Source organism: Phalaenopsis equestris, unplaced genomic scaffold, assembly GCF_001263595.1.
Source record: "Phalaenopsis equestris unplaced genomic scaffold, ASM126359v1 Scaffold000002, whole genome shotgun sequence".
NCBI classification, from domain to species: Eukaryota; Viridiplantae; Streptophyta; class Magnoliopsida; order Asparagales; family Orchidaceae; genus Phalaenopsis; species Phalaenopsis equestris.
This window is the reverse complement of record NW_018164444.1, coordinates 67,405,428-67,429,966: the sequence shown is the minus strand read 5'-3', so window position 1 is coordinate 67,429,966 and position 24,539 is coordinate 67,405,428. Positions and strand designations below refer to the sequence as shown.

At 31.0% G+C, this 24,539-nt stretch overlaps 2 protein-coding genes across 3 annotated transcripts; one reads left to right on the top strand and one right to left on the bottom strand.

Annotated features, from left to right (window-relative positions):
- Positions 1–3,939: 3,939 nt before the first annotated feature.
- LOC110035379 lies at positions 3,940–10,388 on the top strand. Of its 2 annotated transcripts, none has more exons than XM_020739624.1 (6): positions 3,940–4,168; positions 7,353–7,481; positions 8,045–8,140; positions 8,245–8,334; positions 9,201–9,275; positions 9,868–10,388. In XM_020739624.1, coding segments are annotated over exons 1-6 (708 nt in total). In that variant the 5' UTR covers positions 3,940–4,167; the 3' UTR covers positions 10,185–10,388. The 2 variants fall into 2 exon arrangements, with proteins under 2 accessions (XP_020595283.1, XP_020595275.1); XM_020739616.1 differs by having other exon boundaries at positions 9,853–10,388.
- A 302-nt stretch (positions 10,389–10,690) lies between these two features.
- Positions 10,691–23,901, bottom strand: LOC110035397 (60S ribosomal protein L37-3-like). Its single transcript, XM_020739634.1, has 4 exons — positions 23,801–23,901; positions 23,592–23,727; positions 11,141–11,242; positions 10,691–11,028 (listed from the first exon to the last, which is right to left on the bottom strand). Exons 1-4 carry the CDS (start codon positions 23,801–23,803, stop codon positions 10,970–10,972), a joined length of 300 nt encoding a protein of 99 aa, XP_020595293.1. The 5' UTR covers positions 23,804–23,901; the 3' UTR covers positions 10,691–10,969.
- Positions 23,902–24,539: the final 638 nt, after the last annotated feature.

Sequence of the window (24,539 nt, the reverse complement as noted above, 5' to 3'; positions counted from 1 at the left end):
AGAAAGAGTGGGGAGAAATGGATAAGCTGCTGGTATCTATGATTCATTAAAGCTTATATTTTGAAAATAAAAATATTCTAACCAGCAAATATTCATTTTAATTAATCATAAAAAAATAAAAAATCTCGAAAGTCCTTAATTTTGAGCACTCTTTTTATTATTATTATTATTATTATTATTATTTATTTACGCTGAACATTTTTATGAAAAAAGAACTTTGGCCTTTTTAACTTCATAGGTGATGCCTCCTCAACAATTTTTTTGTTATTAAATATGAATATCAATATATTTTTAGAAAAAAAATTCAAATTTAAATCCAAGATTATACAGAGCTCTGATTTCAACAAGTTTATAGTCAAATTGACCATCTCGATAAGATGAACCCAATGATATCAAAATTGGTTCAATCCAAGTCTGATTAGACATATATCAGGCCATTGAAGCACATTTAGAGATTTCATATTATTAATTGGATAGTCAAATGAACTTCAAATTTGACATATTTATATTCAAACCAAGCTTCTCGACAAGTGAAATTTAACGAGCCGAAGCTTTCCTAATTCTAAGGTCATTGAGACCCTCAAATCATTAAGAAATAAAAATTATAGTCAAAAGAGATCAATATGGGTCATCTGATCAGGTGATTATGAGAGTTATTTAATAAATGATCAAAATGCCCCCAAAGGTTATAAATAAACCCCCTCTCTTCACTTGAAGGGAAGAGAAATAGTCAAATTGCAATGTTATTATGAATTGAAAACCTGATGATAACTTTGAGCAGACGTAACTACTGACCATCGTTGACCACCGCCCGCTGACCATCGTGGACCACTACCAGCCACCCCTTGCTCGTTGTCGTTAGCAAACTCAATTTGCTTATGAAGTATCTGGAATACTGTGTAATGAATAATTGTGAATATAGTGTAACGAAATATTTCGAATACAGTGTAAAAAATATCGTTCTATTGAAGATCTAGAAATAATTTTCAAAAACAGCTGCTTAGGATCGACTTTTTCAGAATGGAGAGACTTTCTCTAGACTCCTAAAAATTTCTAAATGTCGTATCGACAAGTGTTATCTTTGGCATAAAATAATAAACATGAGAGAAGGATTGCATCTACCAATCGGTGTAACACTGACTACAACCTATGTGGTCAGTTGTTATTATAGCTTATCCACTTATGTGCTAAGTTGTTGTCATTACAGCATTCTGCTAAACCTATGTGGTCGAGTGACACTCTTGTAGCTAGCCATTATGGTCTTTATGGCTAATTACTATTGTAGTTTCCCACTACGACTTACAAAACTAATTGTTGTCATTACAACCTCTCACTACATCCTTTGTGGCCAACTGATACTTTTTGCAACAACTCATTATGAATCTAGGGCATAATAAGAGAGTGTTTCTCTGGGAAGGCCACAAGAAAAATTTGTGTTAATGAGAGATAAAAGTTGACAGTAACATTCATGAGAACGATTAGTGGAAAAAACTATTATACACGGTTCATCTCTACGTGCAGATGGGGGCATCTTGGGTATACCTAGGTGAGTACACTCTAAATACAGCTCATCCCCACATATGTTATTCGTATGCAATACTCTCATGATTAGTGGGGATGGAGATAGAGGGGGCTATAGATTTCATGTGTAAGTGGGGATGAATGAAGGTCATGGGATAGAGGTGTTTAGACCTCGTGCGATGGTAATGTTACTGCGTGTGCCTGCGTGCGTATGTGTTCATGCATGTGTGCATGTGGATTTTAAGGAAGGAGTAGGCAGGTATGAGGACGGAGGTCATGCAATGCTATTTGGAAGCAATCTATTTTATGAATTCACTTGATTCACTTGATTTTACAATACATTCAAAATGAGCCAAAGAAGGGATTTCATATTCAAAATATCTTGAATGTATTTTCTCTTTCATGCAAATATCTGAAATTTTAGAATTCCTATATTTGATTTACTCTATAGTCCTAATATTATCAACGAATTAACCCCTTAAAATGTTAATTTAGCATTGATAATACTTATTTTGGAATTGGTTATGTAATAAGTCATCAATTATCATTAAATAAAAAAAAAACTGGTTTCTTATATATACAGCTGATATATACATAAGAATTAATGTTTAGAATAAATGTCGTTGTTCCTCATATTAACAAAAATTAGCAGGGCAATCTAAAATAAGCTCGTAAACTGGCTCGAGTTCTCTTAATAAATGGCTCATGAGCTGAGCTTAACAAGCTAACAATTCAACTCAATTGATTAGCTCGTTTGTCTGTGTTTTATATATATATATATACATAATATATTAAAATTCATAATATTAATTTTAAATAATTTAAAATTCTTTAGTAAGCATATTTTTCATTTTATTTTAAAAAATTATAATTTATCTATCTATTTCATTTTATTTATTATTTCATTATAACATTAATCTCTATTAATATTATTTTCTTTTTTTTCCATAATAAAATCAAAGTAGAGCTTTTATTTTTTGCGTAAAGGAGCCTCTTCTAACGGAGAAATATTTGCGTACGTAAGACGTACGCAGAATTGCGTACATATTAGGTTATTCGGGGGGTATAGGTATGTTACACTTAGGTTATACCTCTTTTGTAATTCTTTCTGTAACCTAAGTGTAACCTACATGTACCCTCCAAATAACCTAATATGTACGCAACTCTGTATACGTCATACGTACGCAAATATTTCTCCCCCACCTCTCCTATTCAAAATTTCGGGCCCATTCGTAGTAACATGATGTTCCTCCTGAACTCCTATGTCCTTATAATCTGAACCAGCAATTTCATTATAAAAAATAAAAATAAAAACCTAATAAATTTAAGACTACTCAATATTTCTATCGTTAAAATCCTAAAATATTTAAACCATATTATATGATCTAATTTGCATTATGTCTAAGCTTTTGAAATGCACATTTAGAGTTTTCTTTTAAAAATATATAATAACCCTTATTTTACAAATTCAAAAGTTATTTTTTTCAAAAATAACCTTAAAATTCTAATAAAAATTGTAAATTATATTTTAAAGGCATTTACATACATAACACACAATTCTAATGTATTTACAAATCTAACATCATAATTTTTTTTTTTATATTATGTCACTTAAATATTTCATACCATATCAGAAATATTATTATTTTATTTTTTAAGAAGTGAAATATATCTAAAGGTATGTATTATTTGGTCAAAACTGAATTGAACCGAATAATTTTGGCTGATTCGGTTCGGTTTCAAGAATACATTTCGGTTTTCAGTTTTAAAACCTCAATATTTGATTTTTTTATTATTAATTTATTTTTATAATTTATTTATCTAAGCAAACCTAAAAACTTTAAATTAAAAAATTTAAAAAAAATGATTCATAAAATTACATCAATATTAGGCATGTAAGGTATGTAATCATGGATATTTATTCAAAACCTAGCTCCAATTAGTAACTAAATTTCGGTTAGCTAAAAATCAAACCATTTAAATCAAATTAAATTTCTATTTGGTTATATAAAATTTAGATAGATTTGATTTTTTGGATTTCAAATCTCAGTTGCAATCAGTTTGACAAATTTGAAAATCGAGTCATCCAAACAGATTGAATGCTCAACCGTAAATATAAATTTTCATATGAGGTATGTAAAAATTGTAAGTTAAATATTATAAATATAAATACATAAGAATTGAGTGGTATATATGTAAATATTTTGTTATTAATTATTAATTGTTGGTTGGAACCGGACAAGAGGGAATGGAATATTATTAGATGGTATTCATTTCAATACATTAAAATACAATTAATTTTTACCTAATAGAAGCCTAAGATGGGGGAAGCTACGGGAACCATTTAAGGAATTGACTCCGGCGGAACACTGACAAAGATAGGAGCCGTTATGAGTATTTTTTTACATTCGCGTTTTGTAGAAGCGAAGCAAGACAGAGACCGATTAGACAAAGATACTCGCATTTGTAAGGACAGGCGAGCGTTTTCTTCGATTTGACTCTAATTCTTCCTCCTTTCTTTGTTATCCTTCCTTCCCGTTGCCCTTCCTTGTCTGACCCCTGCGACGGAGCGTTGACGTTACTGGCTCCAAGAAGCTGACGGCTGGAGCCGTGGTGAAAAAGTTCAGGATAAGTTCTTTTGAAATCAGTAAGCAGCTCCTCTCCTTCTCTCTTTCTTTCTCTCTGTGGAATGAAATTCCATGAAAAGCTTGGTCTTTGCTCTGAGGTTTAGGAGTGGTGTTTTGTGGACAATTGAAGCAGGAGATGTCATATTATATGGGTACTTCGGTTTAGGGCTAGTGTGTTGGTTCTTTCTGTTTGAAGGATTTAAAGAGCCAGAAATCGTATGTCTAAGATCCCCGAATCATGTTTTCAGTTCAAGCTATCTGGTAACCCTTGTAGGGGTTTTTTTGTATTATTATTATTATTTATAGATAATGATACCTTAGCGTGGAGCTTTAATTTAGATAGGGATTATGTTTTTCATTCTGGTTTTGATCTCCTCTCATGGTCAAACTCCAAGAGAGAGAGAACTGTTCGTCTTTGTTCTCTTCTTGAATGGCAAAGAATCGCTTTGATGGGAAATAGAAGCTGGATCTGATGAAATTAAGGAACTTTATCATTGGTGGTGAATCTATAAATGTATAATTCAGCCATACGAAAAATATATATTTTTTTCAAAATTGGGATGGCAATCAAATTCTTCAACTAATGTCCTCGCTGGACAAAACTGTGAGGTCATTAGGCCCAAGTGGACAATATTTTGAAGGGTGAGAGTTATGGTTGTTACACATGTACCTGAGGATTTAATGGTTTGATGGGGAGGTTCTGCCGCTGTGTGTTCAACCTTTTTTTCTTTTTCTTTTTTTTCACTTACGCGTAAGTGCACGCGCACTATATATGCAAGCCTTGAGTCCAGAATATCTTAGTTAAAAGACAAAGCTCTCGACTACCAGGCCAAGATGGCTTTCATCTTTGTGCGTTCAACCACCAGCCATATTGTTTCTATTGTTTACTATAGATTGTGTGGAATCAAAGGAGATGTCTAGAAGTACTTTAAATGAGGACTAGATACCTGCTTCCCTTCCCAACCATTTTAACAATAATTCCACCTCTGAATAGAGAGGGAGAGGTTCGTGAGGAAAAAATAGTGGGTGCTGACACCCAATCATTTTGCCTTACCTAGGCATTCATAAAGAGAAACTTTGTGATAGAAAATAAAAATATAACCCCTTTATAATAAGTTAGCCAACTAGTCGTCCTAAAATATAAGAGATTGGCCTCTACACTTGATGGAGAGAGAAGAAGAGAAGCCTCATCCAAATTTAGGAACTTGATGACAATCCATGAGTAATACTAGATTAATAAAACAACAAAGAGTTAGACAGACTACTTCCATACCTACTCCTAATTATTGTGTGCAAACCACAAAACTACCATCCCTTTTAGGAAAAAGGAGATGGGCTTTAGCTTCGACCCATGAGGCCAAATTTGTTAGTGGGGATGAAAGTGTTTGAAGGCTAAAATATCAAAGGAAAGGGTTGGATGATTTTATAATGAGGAATGATCACCTAGCTTCGATGCTTCCTTCCAATAGATTTCCCTGTCATCACCAAATGGGCTTCTTACCATTGTAATCATCTTTGTTATGTTATGCATTTGCACTAATTAAGATTTTTTTTCACTTTCACGCCATTTGTTTTTTTTCATGATGATTATCATGTAATAAGCCCTTAGAGATAGCTTGAACTTTTAGTTTCATGTTATTTCTAAAAACAACTAAGGGAAAAAAGAAAACAGATAAAAATTATCTTAAAGATACTGAGTGCGATCAACAAAATAATCAATAATAGAATAACAGTGAACCAGTCAAGATCAATCAACTATTTTTGATTTGATGGCAACAACTTGGAAGGTGTGCTTGAATGGTAAAATACCAATGGTCCAGTGGGATGAAGATCAATTATAAGTTGGAAGGCATGGGGCATATCGTTGGGGGTATGAGTGTGACACGGGCCTTGCGGGATTAATTGAGCACACAAAATGCTTAGATGTGTTCATGGTGAGCATAGGACTTGAGATAGTGCCCACAAGAATGGGGCTTGATGAGATAAATAAGCTATAGAATTTTGCTAAACATTCATATGCAAGCATCAAAGATCAAAACTTGAGCAAACAAAATTTTGATTGAATGGAGTGGAATAATACAATGAAATTTTGATTGATAAATCATATGCACTATAATCCCAGTTGATTTTCTATTAGATGGTTTTATGCATGTTTCTATAAAAATATGCATAAAAACATCTATTAGATAATTTAAATACCATCTAATAGAAATTTCTTATAAAAATTTAGGATCATAGAAAATCACAAATGAATTGGAACTTAGATCATAATTGAAAAAGACAGATTGTATGAGTTTTGGTAAAATTATTCAAATGCAAACCAAAAATAAAATTATAAAATAGGAACAATGCAAATAAAAGAAGTCAACAAAGCAAAAATCCAAGTCTCTTGTCGCCGCTATGAGATAGTTTCCCTAACAAATTTAGGGTGTGTTTGGGGGCAGCAGTATGGTGTCGTGACAATTTTCTTGTTTGGTAAGTGTTTTTTTTTCTGTGTTCTAAAAAAGTTGCAGCTAAAAGTTGTGTTTTACCACCATACTTGGCTACATGTTGTGACTGTTAGAAAGCAGTTGTCTGACTTTTTCAAAAAAAAAAAAAAATTTTGTAATAGCCACTACAGCTTTTTGAAAAGTAGTTTCTTCTTTTAAAACTTCACAGTCAGTTCTTCAAATAGCTGCAGCTACCCCAAACAAACCCCTAGTCTCCAATTCCGTCAAGTACAAACAATTACATCCAACAAAAGAGAAAATAGTATACTGCAAAGCGAATATTATTGGAACAGTCTGTTGCATGTCATAGGTAATTTTATTCATAAACATTCTATTCTTCACTATCTTCTTCATTATCCTTCACTAATATGACAAATTTATGCTATAAACTTTGGTATCCACCATCATTAATGTGAAGTTAATACTAAAATTTATTAGAATTTCTTGCTTATAAGCTTTACCCACACGTGTTATATGGTTTGTTATGGCCTTTCTTTACTTTCGTTTAGCTTCTTGAAGACTCCCATAGAAAAGCTTCATTTCATGATCAGGCTATTATCTTGTCACTTGTTCAATTTCAAATATCTCTTATTCATATCAGTAGTGTACGTTTAATTATCACATTAGAGCTTAAATTGCATTTCACATTAATTTTGCAATTTTTTTATGTAATGTTATTGATTTTTAAAATCTTAATCATCTGTCCAAACGAAAGTGTATCCACGATTGAGGGTGAAAGAATTAGAAGCACGACAAGAGGTAGCAGCAGCATGTCTGTTGAGAGTTATTGAATCCCTCTCCTTAGAGGACAAGGGGCCTGCAACATCTGCAGTTTCAGATCACAGTAAGTTTCCTTTGTCAATTCTAACCTTCTCTGGCTCAGATTTTCTTTCTCTACATTGATTTTTTTTCTATTAACTTTGTGTCAGTCACTTGTACAAATTTGGATGAAGATGTACTCTGTTATAATTATTCCAAAACTTCAAATTTCTTTCTAAAGCTCGGCATAATGTGATAGTTATTATTGTTTTTTTTATTTTAAAATCCTCACTTTGATAAAAAAAAGATTAAGGGGCATTTACATGCATACCACCCAATTCCTATGTATTTACATATCTAACTCCTAAACTTTACTTGTTACATTTATACCACCCAAAACTTTCATATCACATCAAAAATACTTCTATTTCAACTTTTAAAAAGTGAAATACACATTTTCATGCATTGGTAAGGTGGCATATTTATGTAAAAATTAATGTTTGGGTGTTACATATGTAAATGCATAGGAATTAAGTGGTATTCATCTAAATCTTCCAAAATTGGAGAAGTGTCAGCAAATTAAAATGCTTTTATCAAATTTTTATCATCATCTTTGCTCACACCCTGCTCATTTGTTGTTGTCTTTAGTCAACAAGGGCAACATCGATTCTAACAAATCATATACAAGAAATCCCCGTCCAAGTTTCAAAATTGAGCATTCACCTTCAACTTTCATACTCAATGGTCAGTAAGCTTTTGATTTTTAAAGTTTTTAAAATCTCAAGTTCTTATGAGATTCTTGCAAGTATTGGGAATAGTTTATTAAGGCTGCTTAGATTGATCAACAGAGAAGACTGTAAAGGGTGTTGATGAAGACAATAGAAGCAATATTTGGGCTGATTCAGTTCCTCGGCCTCGCGCAGTCTTGTCAAGCCCGGGTACCTATATACTTCTAAAGCTTGCTTAACCCTTTTCTGTTTTATGTCCACATTGAACTATTTACATTTTAGATGAGAACTTTAATCCTTTTCTGTTTTATTTCAGATTATCATTTATTTAATAGAAACTTTCTTTCATTAGAGTGCTGAAAAAACTGTTAAAATACCTAAGCTGTGTCTGTGTAAGAGAGATTTCATTGAAACAATATAGCCGTTATGTATTGAAGTCTCTAAGTTTGGGAGAAGGCCAACAAAATCATGCGTTATGAATATAAAAAATATTGGAATGTACAGTTCAAGATACCATAAGATGGAGTAAAGTATTCAGTTTACTTTATGTTGGATCATACTGACTTTTTTTTGGTGTTTTTAGTGCTACATATGATAGGTTTCATTATTTATGAAGGCATTATTGGTTTTATCCAACAATCCCCTACCTAAACACATTTATACAAATTCACACAACTGCTTAAAATAGTCAAATGTTATAATATAAATAAAAAATGCAGAGAAATGTAGCAATTCTTATTATAAATCGCTTACAAGTGTAATAAAATGACTTGTCGTGAATAGCTTTCATTTCTTCTAATTTTGTTTAGATTTGAAGAGCTGCGTTTGATTATGGTTATTGTTTTTGCTTGTATTACAAAATTATCTTTTGCTTGAGTTATTAAAGATCATCAATTGATACCCATTAGTCTTAAGGTGAAGAAGTACCACTAGAATCTGCTCGCATTAAGAATGAGATGTTTATCTATCATGTCCTTGAGTGATAGCTCAATTGTTCAGTATGTTTTGGCTATTTGATGTTTTTGATTGTAAAAATTACAAACACTAAGCTTTTTTGTTTTTTTTGCATTGTCCAGATAATGATGACATAATTGGCACCCAAAACAAGAGAATTCAAGAGAGAAGACGACTAGCAAAAGAGCAGGCATCAGGTTAGCTAAGTGGCCCGTTGGGATCATTTACTTTATTTTACTTTATTTTCTTTATATTTTTATTTGAAATAATATTATAATATATTTAATTATTTTTAAAAAATATTCAAAATAATTTTGGAGATATTTTAATTATTTTTAAAAATAGGTTAATTTCTTTTTTTTAAAACTGAAAATAAACAATAAATCCATTAATTACATTGTTTTTTTTAAAATAAAAGAAAAAAAAACAAGACAAAAGTGAGGGCCTATTTGGGATTAATTTTGTTTTCTTATTTCTCCTTTTATTTTTAAAAATATGTTCTTAAATATATTTTTTACATATTTTCATATTTTATTTATAAAACAAAATTAACATGTTTTTTTTAAAAAATTCAAAATAATTCTTACACTTTTAGAATGTTTTTTTTAAAAACAATCATATATTAATTAAATTAACATGTTTTTGTTTCAATTTAAAATAAAAAATAAAATGATCCCAAATGGATTCTTGCCCCCATTCCTCTCTTTCTATAATCACTATAGTTTCCAAACCAAGAATTGATTTGATGCTTCAGCTAAATTAACATTAATTTAGACATACCTTGTACAGATAACAATGGAAAGACTAACAAGCACAACCCTGTAACTGCAAATAGAACAGCCGCTTCAAATAAACCTTCCTCATATATCAATAACCTCCACAACGATCACAAAGTTGATGAGATACGAAGACCTTCAAATTTAAAGACTAGGATTCAGCTCAAAACTACTACTAATGTTGATCTGAAAGTGGTAAAAGCGTACAGGAACACCCCTCCCACTGAATCAGCTAATCGTAAAAAAGGAGTCTTCAATGAAGTTGGGGCCTGTAATGGCTATCCGAAGATAAAGTGTTCAGCTTCTTCCAACCAAAGCCAAGAACACTAAAAAGGGTAGAGAAACAAGAAACATGCTTGAGGACAATTTGAAATTAATGTATCGTTTCATAGTTGTAATTACCTAAAATTCTCTTTTTTTTATTGGGCCTGGATCGGTTGGCTAAGCATGCCTATGGGCAGGAAATCGAAGTGCCAATCCCAACTATCAATTTGTGAAGTTCCATGTTAAATGCTGGGTTTAGTTGTTTTTTTTTTTCTTCTTCTTCTTTTTAATAGAGATTTTGTGAAGGCACATCTGCACCATTGACCCAATGAATAAAAAAAAATTCTAAAAGCCTAAAATGCATAAATTAAAAATAAAAATCCCGTAGGCATAAAAATACCAAGTCGTATTCAAACTTCTGGCTCCAGTTTTTGGAGGACTGAATCTCCAGCATTGATTAAATAAACGGCTGCGCATATCATAAAAACCAGTAGAAAGGAGGGATAAACCAAAATATGAGAGCATAGATGAAACATACAATCCAAGCCACCAACAAGATAACAGCAGAAGAATTTAAAGAAAAAAATGCTGCGGTAAATTAGGTCTTCTCAAAGCACCAAAAACAGGGCAACTGCAATTCAGTTCAATATTATCACTGGCCCCATTAGACAAACAATAAAAGAAAACTATGTCATTCATCACTACACTGAAGAAAATAAACAAGGCCAATGAATAAGAAGAGTTGAACAAATTCAGATAATAGTTAAAAATGAAAATTGAAGCCAATCGAACCACAACAAAACCAAGATAATGGTTCAAAAAAACACTAAAATGTCAAAATCAACAAAAGCTTAAAATGCAGCAGAAGCAGCAGCAGCAGCTGCCCTCTTCCTGGGTGCAGCTTGGGTTCCTGCAGACAATGTATTTTTATAGATCAGATAAATCAATAGTAAATTTTAGTATATTACAAAATATGTCTGAATAAGGTAGCTGCTTAAATGCAAATGAACTGCATATAATACCTTCTCTAAAGTTGCTCTTGAACCTACGAGGAAGATGGCGAAGATATCTCATTCTTCCTGTGCCAGTAGTTTTCCTCCTGATTGCTTTGATACTCCAATTGTCTGATTCATAATTCAAAATGGTGAATGTTTTTTGTTTGATCGATATAGCAATACAGTAAAAACATCATATCATACAAACAATAGTTTAAATTAATAGAAACCGGGTTTATGCTGCGCAAAAAAAAAAAAACAGTTCCACTGTTTAGGCATGCGAACTTGAAGTGGTTTTTAACTTATTATTTATATTAGTTCACTACAGACTTTGAAGCAGAGAAATATTACGTAAGGACAAGGTAGGTGTGGATTTGGTCATATTATGGTGGTATTGTGGTGTTATCACCAATCCGCATCTATGTTATTCGCACGTAATATTTCCTCCTTTGAAGCAAGGCAATAATAACACCACATAGTGGATCTCAGGCAAAAGTACCAAACAAAATTATTAATACAAACATCAAACACAAAGCCCTAAATCATAGCTCAACAAAAAAGCCAATGCAAATTGCAGTAATTGCTTTTGCATCACACGAAGAGAACTCAACCTCATTATTTTCATTTAAGAAAAAAATTGAGGGATTACAGTATGCCAATTTTTAGGTTCCGTATCCATTGGAAAAGAGGCATGTTAGCACCGATAATTAGGTAAAAGTGATACTCAAGATTGTACCAAGGATAAAAAAGCTCAAAATTAAATATAATACCACAATAAATGGGAACAATTAATGATAAATAAGTTAGAATACTTCTGAGTAACAATTTTGGTTTCATGCTAGGAAGATAAATCATGGAAACAATTTTGTTACAAGACAAGTAATGGAGAAGCGTAGAGAAAAAAGAAAGGAACGCCAATATGCTTTTAATTTTAATAAGCTTAACAATAAATATGATCACAAACACAGAGAATTAATTTTGTATAATTTAATACATTGACCTGCATCAAAGATATCTTGGTATTATATATATATGTATATTACAATAAGTTCACATTATCTTTTTGCTTTAGTTATGGATGGTCTTAGTGGAAATTTACAGGAGGATGTACCTTGGTGTACTTGGTGAAATTTACAGGAGGATGTACCTTGGTGTATGTTTTTTGCTGATGATATACTTCTCGTGGATAAGACGAGAGAAAAATCCCAGGAAAAACTTGATTTATGGGGGTCTATATTGGAGTCTAAAGGCCTTCATTTGAGTAGAACTAAAACTGAATACATGTAATGTAATTTTAGTAGTAGTTCTAGTGATAGAAGTATAACTTTGGGTGATCAAATTATTAAAAGGTATGAACGATTTAGATATCTCGAGTTTGTTGTTCAAAGTAATGGTGATATAAATGGGAAGTTTAATAGTAGAATTCAAGTTGGTTGGTTGAAATGGAGGAATGCTTCGGGCGTTTTCTGTGATAGAAAAGTACAGCTTAAACTGAAAGGAAAATTTTTTAAGAGGGTGGTGAGACCTGCAATGCTCTATGGCACTGAAAGTTGCCCTTTAAAAGAGAAGCATAATACTAAGTTAAGTGTTGCCGAGATGAGAATGATTAGGTGGATGAGTGACTTTACACTTAGAGACAAAATGTGGAATGATTATATCTGTGATAGGGTTGGTGTAGCTCCAGTGACGAACAAAATCAGAGAAAGTCGTCTTAGATGGTTTGGTCACATTACACGTCGACCATCTGATAATCCGATTAGGAGAGTAGATGATTTAGATTCATCTTATGTTAAGAAAGACAGAGGTAAACCTAGGAAGACTTGGGCTTATTGTATAAAAAATGAGCTTAATTTATTAGAACTAAATGAAAATATGACACTAAATAGGACACAATGGAGAAAAAAGGATTCATGTAGCCGACCCCACGTAGTGTGATTAAGGCTTTTTTTGTTGTTGTTGTAATAAGTTCACAGTAACGATCAACATGAAATTTATTTGTTTTTGTAGTGCTTATAAAAAAAGGCTTACAAAGAATATTCAAAATTCCTTGAGATATGATTTTCGCAGAAAATATAATTTCCATTGGTGAGCATTCTTAGAAAAAGGTAGCAAATTAAAACAATGAAGAAAACATTTGGAAAAGAGAGGCCATAGAATTAATAATACAAAAAATTAAGCATACAATATATAATTTTATGATATTAACAATCAGCATTTAGTATTATTGGAAGATATATATGATGACAAAACTTCCAAGGGCTAGACTACATTGAATTAAAGGGTTGAGTTGAAACGGGTTTAGTGATAAAATTTAAAAAGCAATGATTAAATTGCCAATACTATATGGATATGCATGTCAGGCTTATCAAAAAGCCATCAATATCTAAGTTTTGTATAGCAGAAATGAAATTGATACTAATTATGAAGAAAATATAGCGGTAAATTAATTAATGATTAAAATAAAGGAATATTAAGCTAACATCTATTGAGGATATGACGATTAGCAATAAACTTAATGATTTGGATATGTATAACAAAAGATAGAAAATGCACACGTTATTGATAATCATTCTCAAAAGTTGTGTGATGAAAGGAAAATAGATGGACTTAATGGTGAATTTTATAAAACCAAAATTAAGTTGAATAAACTGTACAGATCCAAATGATGCGCTTATAACAAATAATTCACATCTAGTTGAGTGTGGCACAAAGAACAATGTTCAATAATGCCAAATTAAAGAATGGTATGGAAAAACTAATAAAGCCAAATTAAAGAATAGTTATATTAAATAAAAAATTGGAGCGACTTATTGAAGATAACATGGTTAAAAAATAAACTTAGATGTAGGGCTGTCAATTTGGCTCGTTGTTCGTGAACAACTCGTGTTCAGTTCGTTCGTTAAGCCTAATGAGCCGAACACGAACAAAAATTTGTTCACTCATGTTTGGCTCGAATTGGCTCGAAAATAAGTAAATATATATACATAATAAATATTCATAAAATTAAATATATATAATTTATAATTAATTAAATTAAAAAAAAAGTAAATTATCATATTTTTTTAAAATTAAATCATATAAATTATAATAAATAAAGAATTATTATTATTATATTACTTTTACTTATATAAATATTATATAAATATATAATAATATAATATAAGTTTTATAATTAAAATGCTTTAACATAAATACTAATATAAAAAAAACCCTAATCCCCACATTCCCCCCTCTCGAAAGTTATCCCCACTTGGGTTCGGCTGTCTCTCCTTCTTCGAACTCTTCTCCTTCTTCGCTCAAAATCCTTTAGGTCCCGAGAGCTTAGGGTTTGTCGTCTGTGTTCATTTTGTAATATCTACTTCTATTTCTCCTCGGATGGTCAGTGTTGGCTCTATTGCTCGATATTCTTGCTCGGTTGCCTGTTTGGTTACCTAGGTGTTATCTTTGAGTATCTTCTCTCTAATATTTCATATTTATCTTCGAGTTTGTCTCTTATCGTAAATTTTTTTTTAAATTTTTTTTTAGATTTATTTAGATTTTTTGAGTGAAACCTAGTTTTGTGGGGTTTCGGCAGTGACATCTCGCATGTTGCATTTATATCTATTGTTTTATAGATGATATCTGATATAAGAGTTTTGTTGTGAAATTAGTTCAGCTATTGTGTATTTGTGCGGTGATTCATATATGTTTAAGGATTTGTGTTGTGATTCGGATATTGCCTCCAAATCAGAATTTTTATTTTTTATGGACGACTTTGTGAAAAATACAATGCTTCTTTCCTTTAATTTATCAAATTAATAACATCTCTTTTTCTAAAGTTTTTGTGAACTTTATTAATTTCACTTTGGTGGTTTAGCGCATGCATCTTTGTGTGGTGTAGTACATGAATGCATTATTCTAATTCCGCCAAATCCTAATGCGTGGTTTTATGCATGCTAAAAAAATAATATGTTGCTCAGTACTCAACTTAAAGCTTTAAGTAATTGCAAGTTTTGTTAGTTTTCTACATTTGCACTTAAAAGTAATTGCAAGTTGGAAGTTACAACTAAGTTAGCCTTAAAGGGTGACAGTCTGAGGTAGGAATTGACTTGTAGTAGGGTTGTACATGATGTGAATCACGTTCTTTATTTTTTGCAAAAAATGTTCATTATCCTGAATATCCGAGTAACATTTTTGGATATGGCGGCCTAATCTATATTTTACCTACCTGAGTATTCCAATATTTGTGTAAAGCATTTTGCAAATGCTGCACTATGACTTTGATATTTACATTTGTACCATTTTAAAATATGTTTAGTTAATGTTTGAGATGTTATAATTACATGCTCGCACATTGACTTTATTTCATTTTAATGATTTTGTTTGAGGTGTAAAAATTAAGACTACCCTGTATGGCTTAACCAAACTTGTTGTGATGACAGAAAGCTTGTTACAAGGGGCTACTTGACAGTAAAGGCAGATCTATACAGTTTAGGTATTGTTGCATTAGAAATAGTTACTGGTAATTGGTAAGAGTCTCACCAAGCTAACCAACCCAGGAAACCTCTACCTTTTGGACTGGGTAATGATTAGGGCTGTAAAGGAGATTCTGGTGCGCACACTACTTGGTTTATATTATCTACGCAGAAATTTTTGAGAAGCACCAAAAAGGCTTAGGGTGAAGTTATGTGCAAAGAGTTATCGATTTATTAGTCGGATAACTATTTTAGGAAATCTGAGTTGATTTTGTTTATTTCTCTTTTATTTAGTAAAATTGTTTTATTATTCATCACAAACTTATTGGCATTATTATTATCTTTTATTAAGATTATTTCATTTTTTAGAGCTTCTAATTATTCCAAACAAATCTATATTTTTGTGAAGCTTAAGGCTATACTTTGTTTGAGTGAATTACACAAGGAGTAAAGGAAATGGTCATGAAAATGGTAAAGGAATCGAAGTTGAATTATTTTTCATCCAATTGTTTGACTGAGGAGAGATCTGAGTGGGAAAAATATTTTTTCTTTCTTATTTTGCCGACAAGAAATTGTGTTTTAATTTCTTATATTGAGGTCCTTGCGATTCACAATAATGACCTAATAGAATTTTCTTCCTATTTTTCAATGGGGCTGGACAGGAATAATTAATAGAAATCCAAGTTTTTATATTTCAGCTAAATTCAACTTCTTAATTACAGTGGAGCCAAACAATGAATATGAATTTATTTTTATTGCAGGTATGTTTCAGTATGATTATTTTTATTTTGTGAATCAAACCTTATTCTCATCTGTGTAGTATCTTGTATTTTTTTTGTATATTTTTTAAGGAAAGTGCTAAAGGTCTCAGCTTACAAGTCCTTTTTCTATTGAAGACTTAGTCCCAACTATTTAAACAGACTGTATATTGAATAAAAGTTTTTGGTAATAACACATAGATTAAATTTTTCCAACTAGCATATTCAAAAACTATAAACCCAGCAATTCTTTGGCACTAGCTCCAAAAAGAGTTGTTTAAATGTTAGAAGCTATGTTGATATTACTAATGGTTTGTTTGGGATCATTTTTGTTTTTAATTTTTGTATTTGATAACTTGGTAGGCACACATTCTAAAAAGAAAGGAGAGTTACTGCTGCTTCTTGATTCAACCATTACGCACGAGCATCAGACTTGAGAAATCAGGAAATCTGGTGGAATTGTGATGAAATCCTTTAGACTCAATTTGTTTATTCATTTGTGATATTTTTATAATGAATTGCATGTACAAAATCATCATTCACTAATCACTATTTATTGGATCGTCGAACATAAAGATCGAAGAATTAGTACGAAGTCGAAGTTTAAGTTTAATGTATTTTTTTGAATTTTTTAATTTGATGTAAGTCATAAGTGTATGTGTATCAAAAATAAATGTAATTCTTTTTGTGTAAAATTTTGAATAATTATTTTTTAAATTTTGATTTTTATATGAGATTTTATTTATATTTTTTGTATTCTTGTTTAATTTATAAATTACAAAATCTGTAATAAAGTTGTTCTTATTGCGTCAAATTTTATTATAAAATATTAATTTTCTCTGTGTAAAATTTTGTATGAAATTTTATCTTAAATTTTTTTTACTCAATCTATGTTTTGTGAAATTTATTCTTGAAATTTGTTTGGAATTTAATTATTAATACAAATAGTTCTTTTAGAAAAATTATTATTTTAATTTCAAAAAATAAATTATTGTAATAATTTTATATTCTAACGAGCCAATTTCGAGCCAAACATGAACATAAACAAGTTTTTCGAGTCGAACACGAACACATTGTTCACGAGCACACGAGCCAATTTTGAACGAGTCGAACACGAGCCTAGCTCGAGCTCGCTCGAGCTCGGCTCATTGACAACCCTACTTAAATGCAACTTTTTAAAAAGCGCTCGAGGCGTCCACCCAAAGCTCTTGAGCAGTGAATTCACGCGCAATCCCCGTCAGTGCGTACTTGACTTGCACCTCTTTACAGTGAGGCATACGCTCCCAGGCATATTTCTTGAACCGTTTGAGGCGTCATCTCAAATTACTTAATTAAAATTAAGTATTAATACCTCTACACCCTCACACAACAGTCATATAGTGCAAATTAGCATTTAGGGTTGGAGCGTCATTCCATAGAGTTTTGTAGCTTCTTACATCCGCATCAAGCGTCATCTTGATCCCATATGTGCTTCGTCCCGAGTCTTTGAGCGTTGACCTAAGTGTGAGCATTAATTTCCAATGTCAGTGAACTGTCCTGAGGCCTTATGCGTAGAAGTCCAAGGGCTTCCTCTTATGCTCTTCCTGAAAGTGTACCAGCTCTTATGATATTTTTTTTTGCATTATGCTTGCCTGAAGCCTCTTATATTTTGCTTCTACTATGATGCAGCATTTGTCCCAAGTGCCTTGAGGTAAGATTGTAATTTTTTTTATGATTTAATTTTAGAATTTACATATATGTATCTAATAGTTTATTAAATTGTTAGATTTATAAATAAGTTTAAATCAATTTTAATTGCAAATATGCAACTCCTGAAAAATACGAACTCGTTGGGATTGGTTTTATGAATGTAATTATTTGTTCATTGATTCATATGTATAGGTATAATTTTTTTTAAAAATTAGAATGGGTAGTGGCGCAAGATGAAAAAATCCAGCTTGGAAATAAAGAACTCAAGTTGAAGCGTCAGAAAAAGATGCAAAGGAATATGTTTACTTGAAATGTAAATTTATCAAATTACTAAATGTGTTAAGAGACATAAAGATCAATTGGCTTGCACACAAATATTATAGCATGTGAAAAAGTGTCACATAAAGTCATAAAGAAAACCTTGAATTTAAAAAAAAACGTCACTTAATAGAAACAATACTAAGAAATATGGAAGAAATAATAAGAAAATGTTTCATATTTTGCCTCTCAATATGATGCTTCCGACAATGGAAATCATTTACTTTCTTCTGATAGAGAAACTCAAGGACCAATGGATAGATTCGATGTGAATGTGGATGAAGATGAGAATATTAACTCTCAAATAACTCCTCCTCCAACTTCTACAAAAGAATATAAAAATAGACTATGCTTAAATATAGCGATCTTTTTAAGAATAAATTATCATTTAATATGATTAAGAGCCCTTCATGAATCAAAATGTTTCATTCTGTTGGAACTTATAGGCAAGGGTTGCATCTCTCTAGCATGAATGAGCTGCGAACTTGGATGTTGGATGAGAAGGTCGACAAGAATAGTTGGAAGTAAAGAAGACATGGGTTAAGATGGAAGTTATCATAATATCAGATGGTTGGTCTGTCATCAGACAAAGAAGCATTATAAATTTTCTTAGTAACAACTCTTATGGGATGATATTTTGAAATTTGTCGATGTATTTGCCTTTGTAAAAGAGGTACAATTGCTTTATAAAATGCTTGATAAGATTATTGAAGAATTGGGAGAACATAGTTGTTCAAGTGAATATAATTGATGCAAGTGCCTATAAAGCTACATGAAGAATGTTAATGATAAAAGGAAAAAAATTTATTAGACTCCTTGTGTTTTTAATAGTCTGGATTTTATGCTTCACAATTTAGGACAATTATTGCAACATAAATCTGCTTTGCTTAAATGCAAAAATAGTAAGTAAATTTATTTACAACAATTCTTGGATATTATGTTTGATGAGGAAATTCACACACACACACACAAAAACTTATCCTACCAACAGTTAAATAATTTGTCATGGCTTATTTGACTTCGCAAAGATTTAAAATGTTGTGGCAGCCTTTGAAGGCTTTGTTTGCTTCTAAATAATGGGATAAAGTTCTAGGGTAAAAAAATCAAAAGGAATTAATTGAAGAAGACTATTATGAGAGATGATTAATTTATAGAATCTTTAGTGAAAGTATTGCAAATGATTAATAGTGAGAGGGCTCTTGCTATGGGTTTATTTATGAAGCTATGAACAAGACAAACGAAAAAATAACAAAAAAATTATGAGGAAAAGAAACAACTTAGAAATAAATATGGGAAATCATAAAAAAAAATTAGGATTGACAGCTACATCAACATTTACACGTTGTCGGAAATTATTCAAATCATTAATTTCATTATGACAAAGACTTTCATGTGGATAATGAGATTAAAACCGGTATATATATGCATTCATGGATATAATTGTTTCTTAATCTGACTATCTTAAATTCGATGATCAGTATGAATATTTTCATCTGAAGAATGTAATGTTTTAATTTAGAACAGCTCAAACATGCTACAAGACAAGCTCACCAAGTAAATTTCATTTATCTATAATTTTAAATCTATGATTATATCATTTATATATAAAGTTATTATCTTTAAATATATTGCTACTTTTATTTAATCTTATGCTAGAACATGGGCACAATTTGAAGATGAGGTGCATGAACTCAATACATTTGCTGTCAAAATTTTTAGTCTTAATGTGACTATCTTAAATTTGATGATCAGTTTGAATATTTTCATCTGAAGAATGTAATGTTTTAATTTAGAACAGCTCAAACATGCTACAAGACAAGCTCACCAGGTAAATTTCATTTATCTATAATTTTAAATCTATGAGTATATCATTTATATATAAAGTTATTATCTTAATATATATTGCTACTTTTATTTAATCTTATGCTAGAACGTGGGCACAATTTGAAGATGAGGTGCATGAACTCAACACATTTGTTGTCAAAATTTTTATTCTTACTTGTTCAACATCCACATATAAGTGTAATTGAAGCATATTCGACCGATTGCATACAAAGAGAATAAATCGATTGGCAAAAGCCGAATGAAAAAGTTATTTTATGTTATATTCGATAAAAAATTGAAAGATCGATACTTGAAGCTACCAAAAAAAATGATAATAATAGAATAGATCATTTGACTGTTGATGATATTATGTTTGATGATGAATGGATGACGCCTAAGAGGAAAAAATATTTGAGTTTGAAGAAGATGAAATGGCTTTTAAGGATGATATTAATGAAGATGTCAATATTAACATTGAAAGGCATTAAAGAGATTGAATTTGAAGTAGCTTCTACTTCACGATCATTTAAAAGAAAGAAGCAAAGTGGGGAGATTAAAAAAATATAAAGATAATTATGCAATTAAAATATAATGGACTGCTTGGAGTTTGTTTCGGGTGGCTGCAATTTTTTTAAAAATATGGTTGTAAAATTATGATGGAGAAAACAACTTCTTAGAAAGAAGCAATGAGAATTAAAATATATATATATTTTTTCAAAAAAGTCAAACATCAACTTTCATAAAACCACCACACTTTAATAGGTCAGGTTGAAAAAAAATAGCTTCCTATCACAAAAATTTGCAGAAAACATAAAAAAATAACTCCCCACACAGAACTGTAGTGGTGGTCTGAAATGCAAAGCATGCAGAAAGTTGTCCCAAATATACTTATAGTTATGCACTAATTTATCATTTTATTTAAAATTATATTGAATTCAATGTTATAATGTAGAGGGTAAAATAAAAATGTGAAAATTGATGAAGAATTTGAAGATGATGATAACCCAAAATTCAAAGTGATAAGAGTTATTACATATGATGATTCTTCCGAAGATGATGAAAATAATGATGATACTATTATAGAACTAAATTCTTTTGGTATATTTAAATTTTAAGTATAATGTACAAATCTTATTTCAAACATGCTTTATATTTAAGATTTGAGAATATTATATGCATGCGTTTATTAAGTGAAGTATTAGCATATTTAAATTTTTAGTTTAATAATCAAGAGCTGTGATTTGTCAAATGTAATACTTATGAATTATGTTTAATTTTATGATTTTTTTTATTATTTTTAGGGTTGCGCTTTACCTCGCAAAGAAAAAAATGTCTCAATATCTGATTTCATATTTTAAAACAATGCTTAGATGATATAAGCATGTGCAGAAAATGGAATAAAATGCACTATTAAAGTTACTAAAAATAAGTTTAGAAATCAAAAAAGAAAAAAATTGCTTGGATGGAAGTTGTTTAAAATGATTTGTATCTAACACCTCAAACAACACTAAATAGGAATGAATACAATTTTAAGATCCAAAATGTCAAACGTAAATAATCAGGATGAAGTTAATAATGATGATGCATCCATGAAAATATGCAGGGAAAAGAAATATATCCTCATTCAATGGTGAAATTGGGTAGATTAGTTGACTTTTATCCATAAGAAGTATCAAAAACTAACAGCTTAAAGTCATTATTCTATATGTTACACTAATAAAGAAAAAAAGTGAGATTAAAACCAAGCCATCAGGTGCAAAACAAATAAGTTCACCTACAAGGTATTTCATTATAAGAAAACAAATCCCTAACATTACTCGAAAATCTACACTAATAAAAACATAAGGGCATTACAAGAGTGAAGCTTAAAATAAATTAATAACACGTTTGTTGGACAACTCAAATGATTAAAAAACTTACATGCAAACAATGAAAATAATCCATAAAAATGTTACCTTTCAAATAACTATTTTGTTCAAAAGAAATCATTGACCATCACTTGCATAAAAGTTACAAAACTAAAGCATACACCATCCCAAAGTCGAAAAAGAAAAATGATTAAGTTGCATCTTCTAAAACATTTCATATGCCAAATGCCTAAAATTTAGGAGGCAAAAACATAAGTTCAAAATATAGACCAAGTAGAATAAAAAGATAATCCCTTAATGATCGCTATTAACATATTCATCACAACTTGCAATAAATAATTTCAAGAACCTTCTTCAAAATAAATCATTGATCACCACTTACATGAAAGTTACAAAAATAAGACATGCACCATCCCAAAGTCAAAAAACAAAAATGGATAAGTTGAATCTTCTAACACATTTCATACGCCAAATGCCAAAAAATTAGAAGGCAAAAACAAAATTTCAAAATGTACATGAAGTAGAATGACTACGAAAGAATCCGTTAATGATCACTATTAATATATTCTTCACAACTTGCAATAAATATTTCCAAGAACCAATAAGTCATCTAACAATAATCATCCTCCCATATGCATAAGGAAATATATGTAGTATATATAAGTTGAAACAATCTTTAATTCTTCTTCCTTTATGAAATGCATTTCTCTTCCACAACAAGCATGATGCTCCTCAAAAACTTTCCAAAATAGCAATATCATGGAACATGTATGCTTATTTACTTTATAAGGAGCTGGATCTACTAATAACTTCGAGTTTCAACAAACAAGCTAATAAACATAAATCATCAAAATGACTTCATACTCAACAATTTGATGTTTAAATGCCAGGAATTAGGAGTTTGACAGTATAATTTTAGATCATTCAGCAGCATGTTACCAAGCTGGCAAAAGGAGCATGGAGACAATCCGAATTACATTTATACATAACTTCTTGTTCCAGTAATTACATCTCACACAAGTGCGTAGAACAGCAAGTAGAAAAAAAATGTATCAAACAGCGTTTTTTTAAGATCAGTAAAGGTTGCAAAATAAAATAAAAACATTATAGAAGAAAGAAAATTACATTATATGAATAACTATCGAACCTTACCATTATTTTCCCTAACTTTCCAAGAAGTAATAAACGCATGCAAATAAATTTCTCCGCAAGAGCGCGATTCTTTGCAAACACAATCCTCATTGTGCCAAGATCTGTCCCTTCTATCATACAAATCTTGTCTCAAGTTTCATAGTCCAATGGTATCAGGAACCCAATTTACACAGAAAAGACGAGAAAACACGGATTCAACTTTCAATGGGCACCTAAACATAGGATTAATTCATTGAAAAAGGCAAAAACCCTAACAACAAAGGCGATCTCACCAAGTCTCATCTCTATTTACAGTCACGCATTCCAGATCTATAAATTAAATATTTAATCAAAACATGGACCAATTACAAGAAAATAGCGTAAGCACATGACACTTACATCGGGAAGCACAACATATGCTAAAATTAGTTCTTACACTTGCGAATGCGAGCAGCTGGGTAGCCGCAGGAAGAGCAGGTGCTCTTTTGAAGGTGAAAACTCCTCCGGCCGCACCGCACGCATAACGTATGAGTCTTGTTCCTTCTCTTGCCGAAAGATCCCGTACCTTTTCCCTGTAAAAGTAATGAGAAGGAGCTGGATTTGCAATTCTAACATTAAATTCGAAGCAAAGGCAAGGTTTATCACCATTTCGAAGAAGACCGGCGGCAGGAAGGAGGAGAAGGAGCGCAGAAAACCACAGATTGAGATGCCTGTGTGGGGAGTTTGCGATCTTATAGCCCGGTTCTGTCTGTGATTACGTTTTTACCCTTTACTCCTTCGTAAATTAACATCTCTTTACATTTTTTAAGCATATATTTTTGTTCGAGGTCGATATGCTGCAAAAAAAAATTATTTGTTTTTGAACGGTTTATGTATAACTTTTTTTTAAGTACTTCTCGTTTGAATTATTTATTAAATAAATGAGTTAAACATAAATAATTTTGTTAAATTCAAATTATAAATGAATAATACACGAACAATTATTTGTTCAATCGTATTTGTTTCATTTTATGTCGAAGTAAAGAGATTATATATATTATTTATATTGTAAATATATTATATATATTTATATCTAAATTTAAATCATCGTAGTTCGTGTGGTCAAGTGTATCTACTTTTTGATTAATTTAAAAGAGTCATTTTTGAGTCAAACACATACAAGAATATGTAAATCGAGTCGAGCACGAACAAGTTATTCATGAGCGATTTTAAACACGGGTCAATTTCAAACAAAATTAATTTTGAACGAGTCCAACACAAGCAAAATATGAGTTTGTTGAAGTCAGCTCTTTTACAACCCTACGAGTCTCCACACTTTTCTTACGTTCTCGAAGGGCAAAGACATATTTCCAATTGAGTGAGAGCTCAACAGTTTAGAACTTGG

What these genes read in the sequence shown, in the direction of transcription:
- LOC110035397 (XM_020739634.1), bottom strand. An exon ending in AGCTGCTCGCATTCGCAAGT is followed by an intron (nt 11,243 to 23,591) that starts GTAAGAACTAAT and finishes ATTATGAATCAG; the next exon opens with ACAATTGGAGTATCAAAGCA. An exon ending in CAAGAGCAACTTTAGAGAAG is followed by an intron (nt 11,029 to 11,140) that starts GTATTATATGCA and finishes CATTGTCTGCAG; the next exon opens with GAACCCAAGCTGCACCCAGG.
- LOC110035379 (XM_020739616.1), top strand. An exon ending in ATCTGCAGTTTCAGATCACA is followed by an intron (nt 7,482 to 8,044) that starts GTAAGTTTCCTT and finishes TGTTGTCTTTAG; the next exon opens with TCAACAAGGGCAACATCGAT. An exon ending in AGCAAAAGAGCAGGCATCAG is followed by an intron (nt 9,276 to 9,852) that starts GTTAGCTAAGTG and finishes ACATTAATTTAG; the next exon opens with ACATACCTTGTACAGATAAC.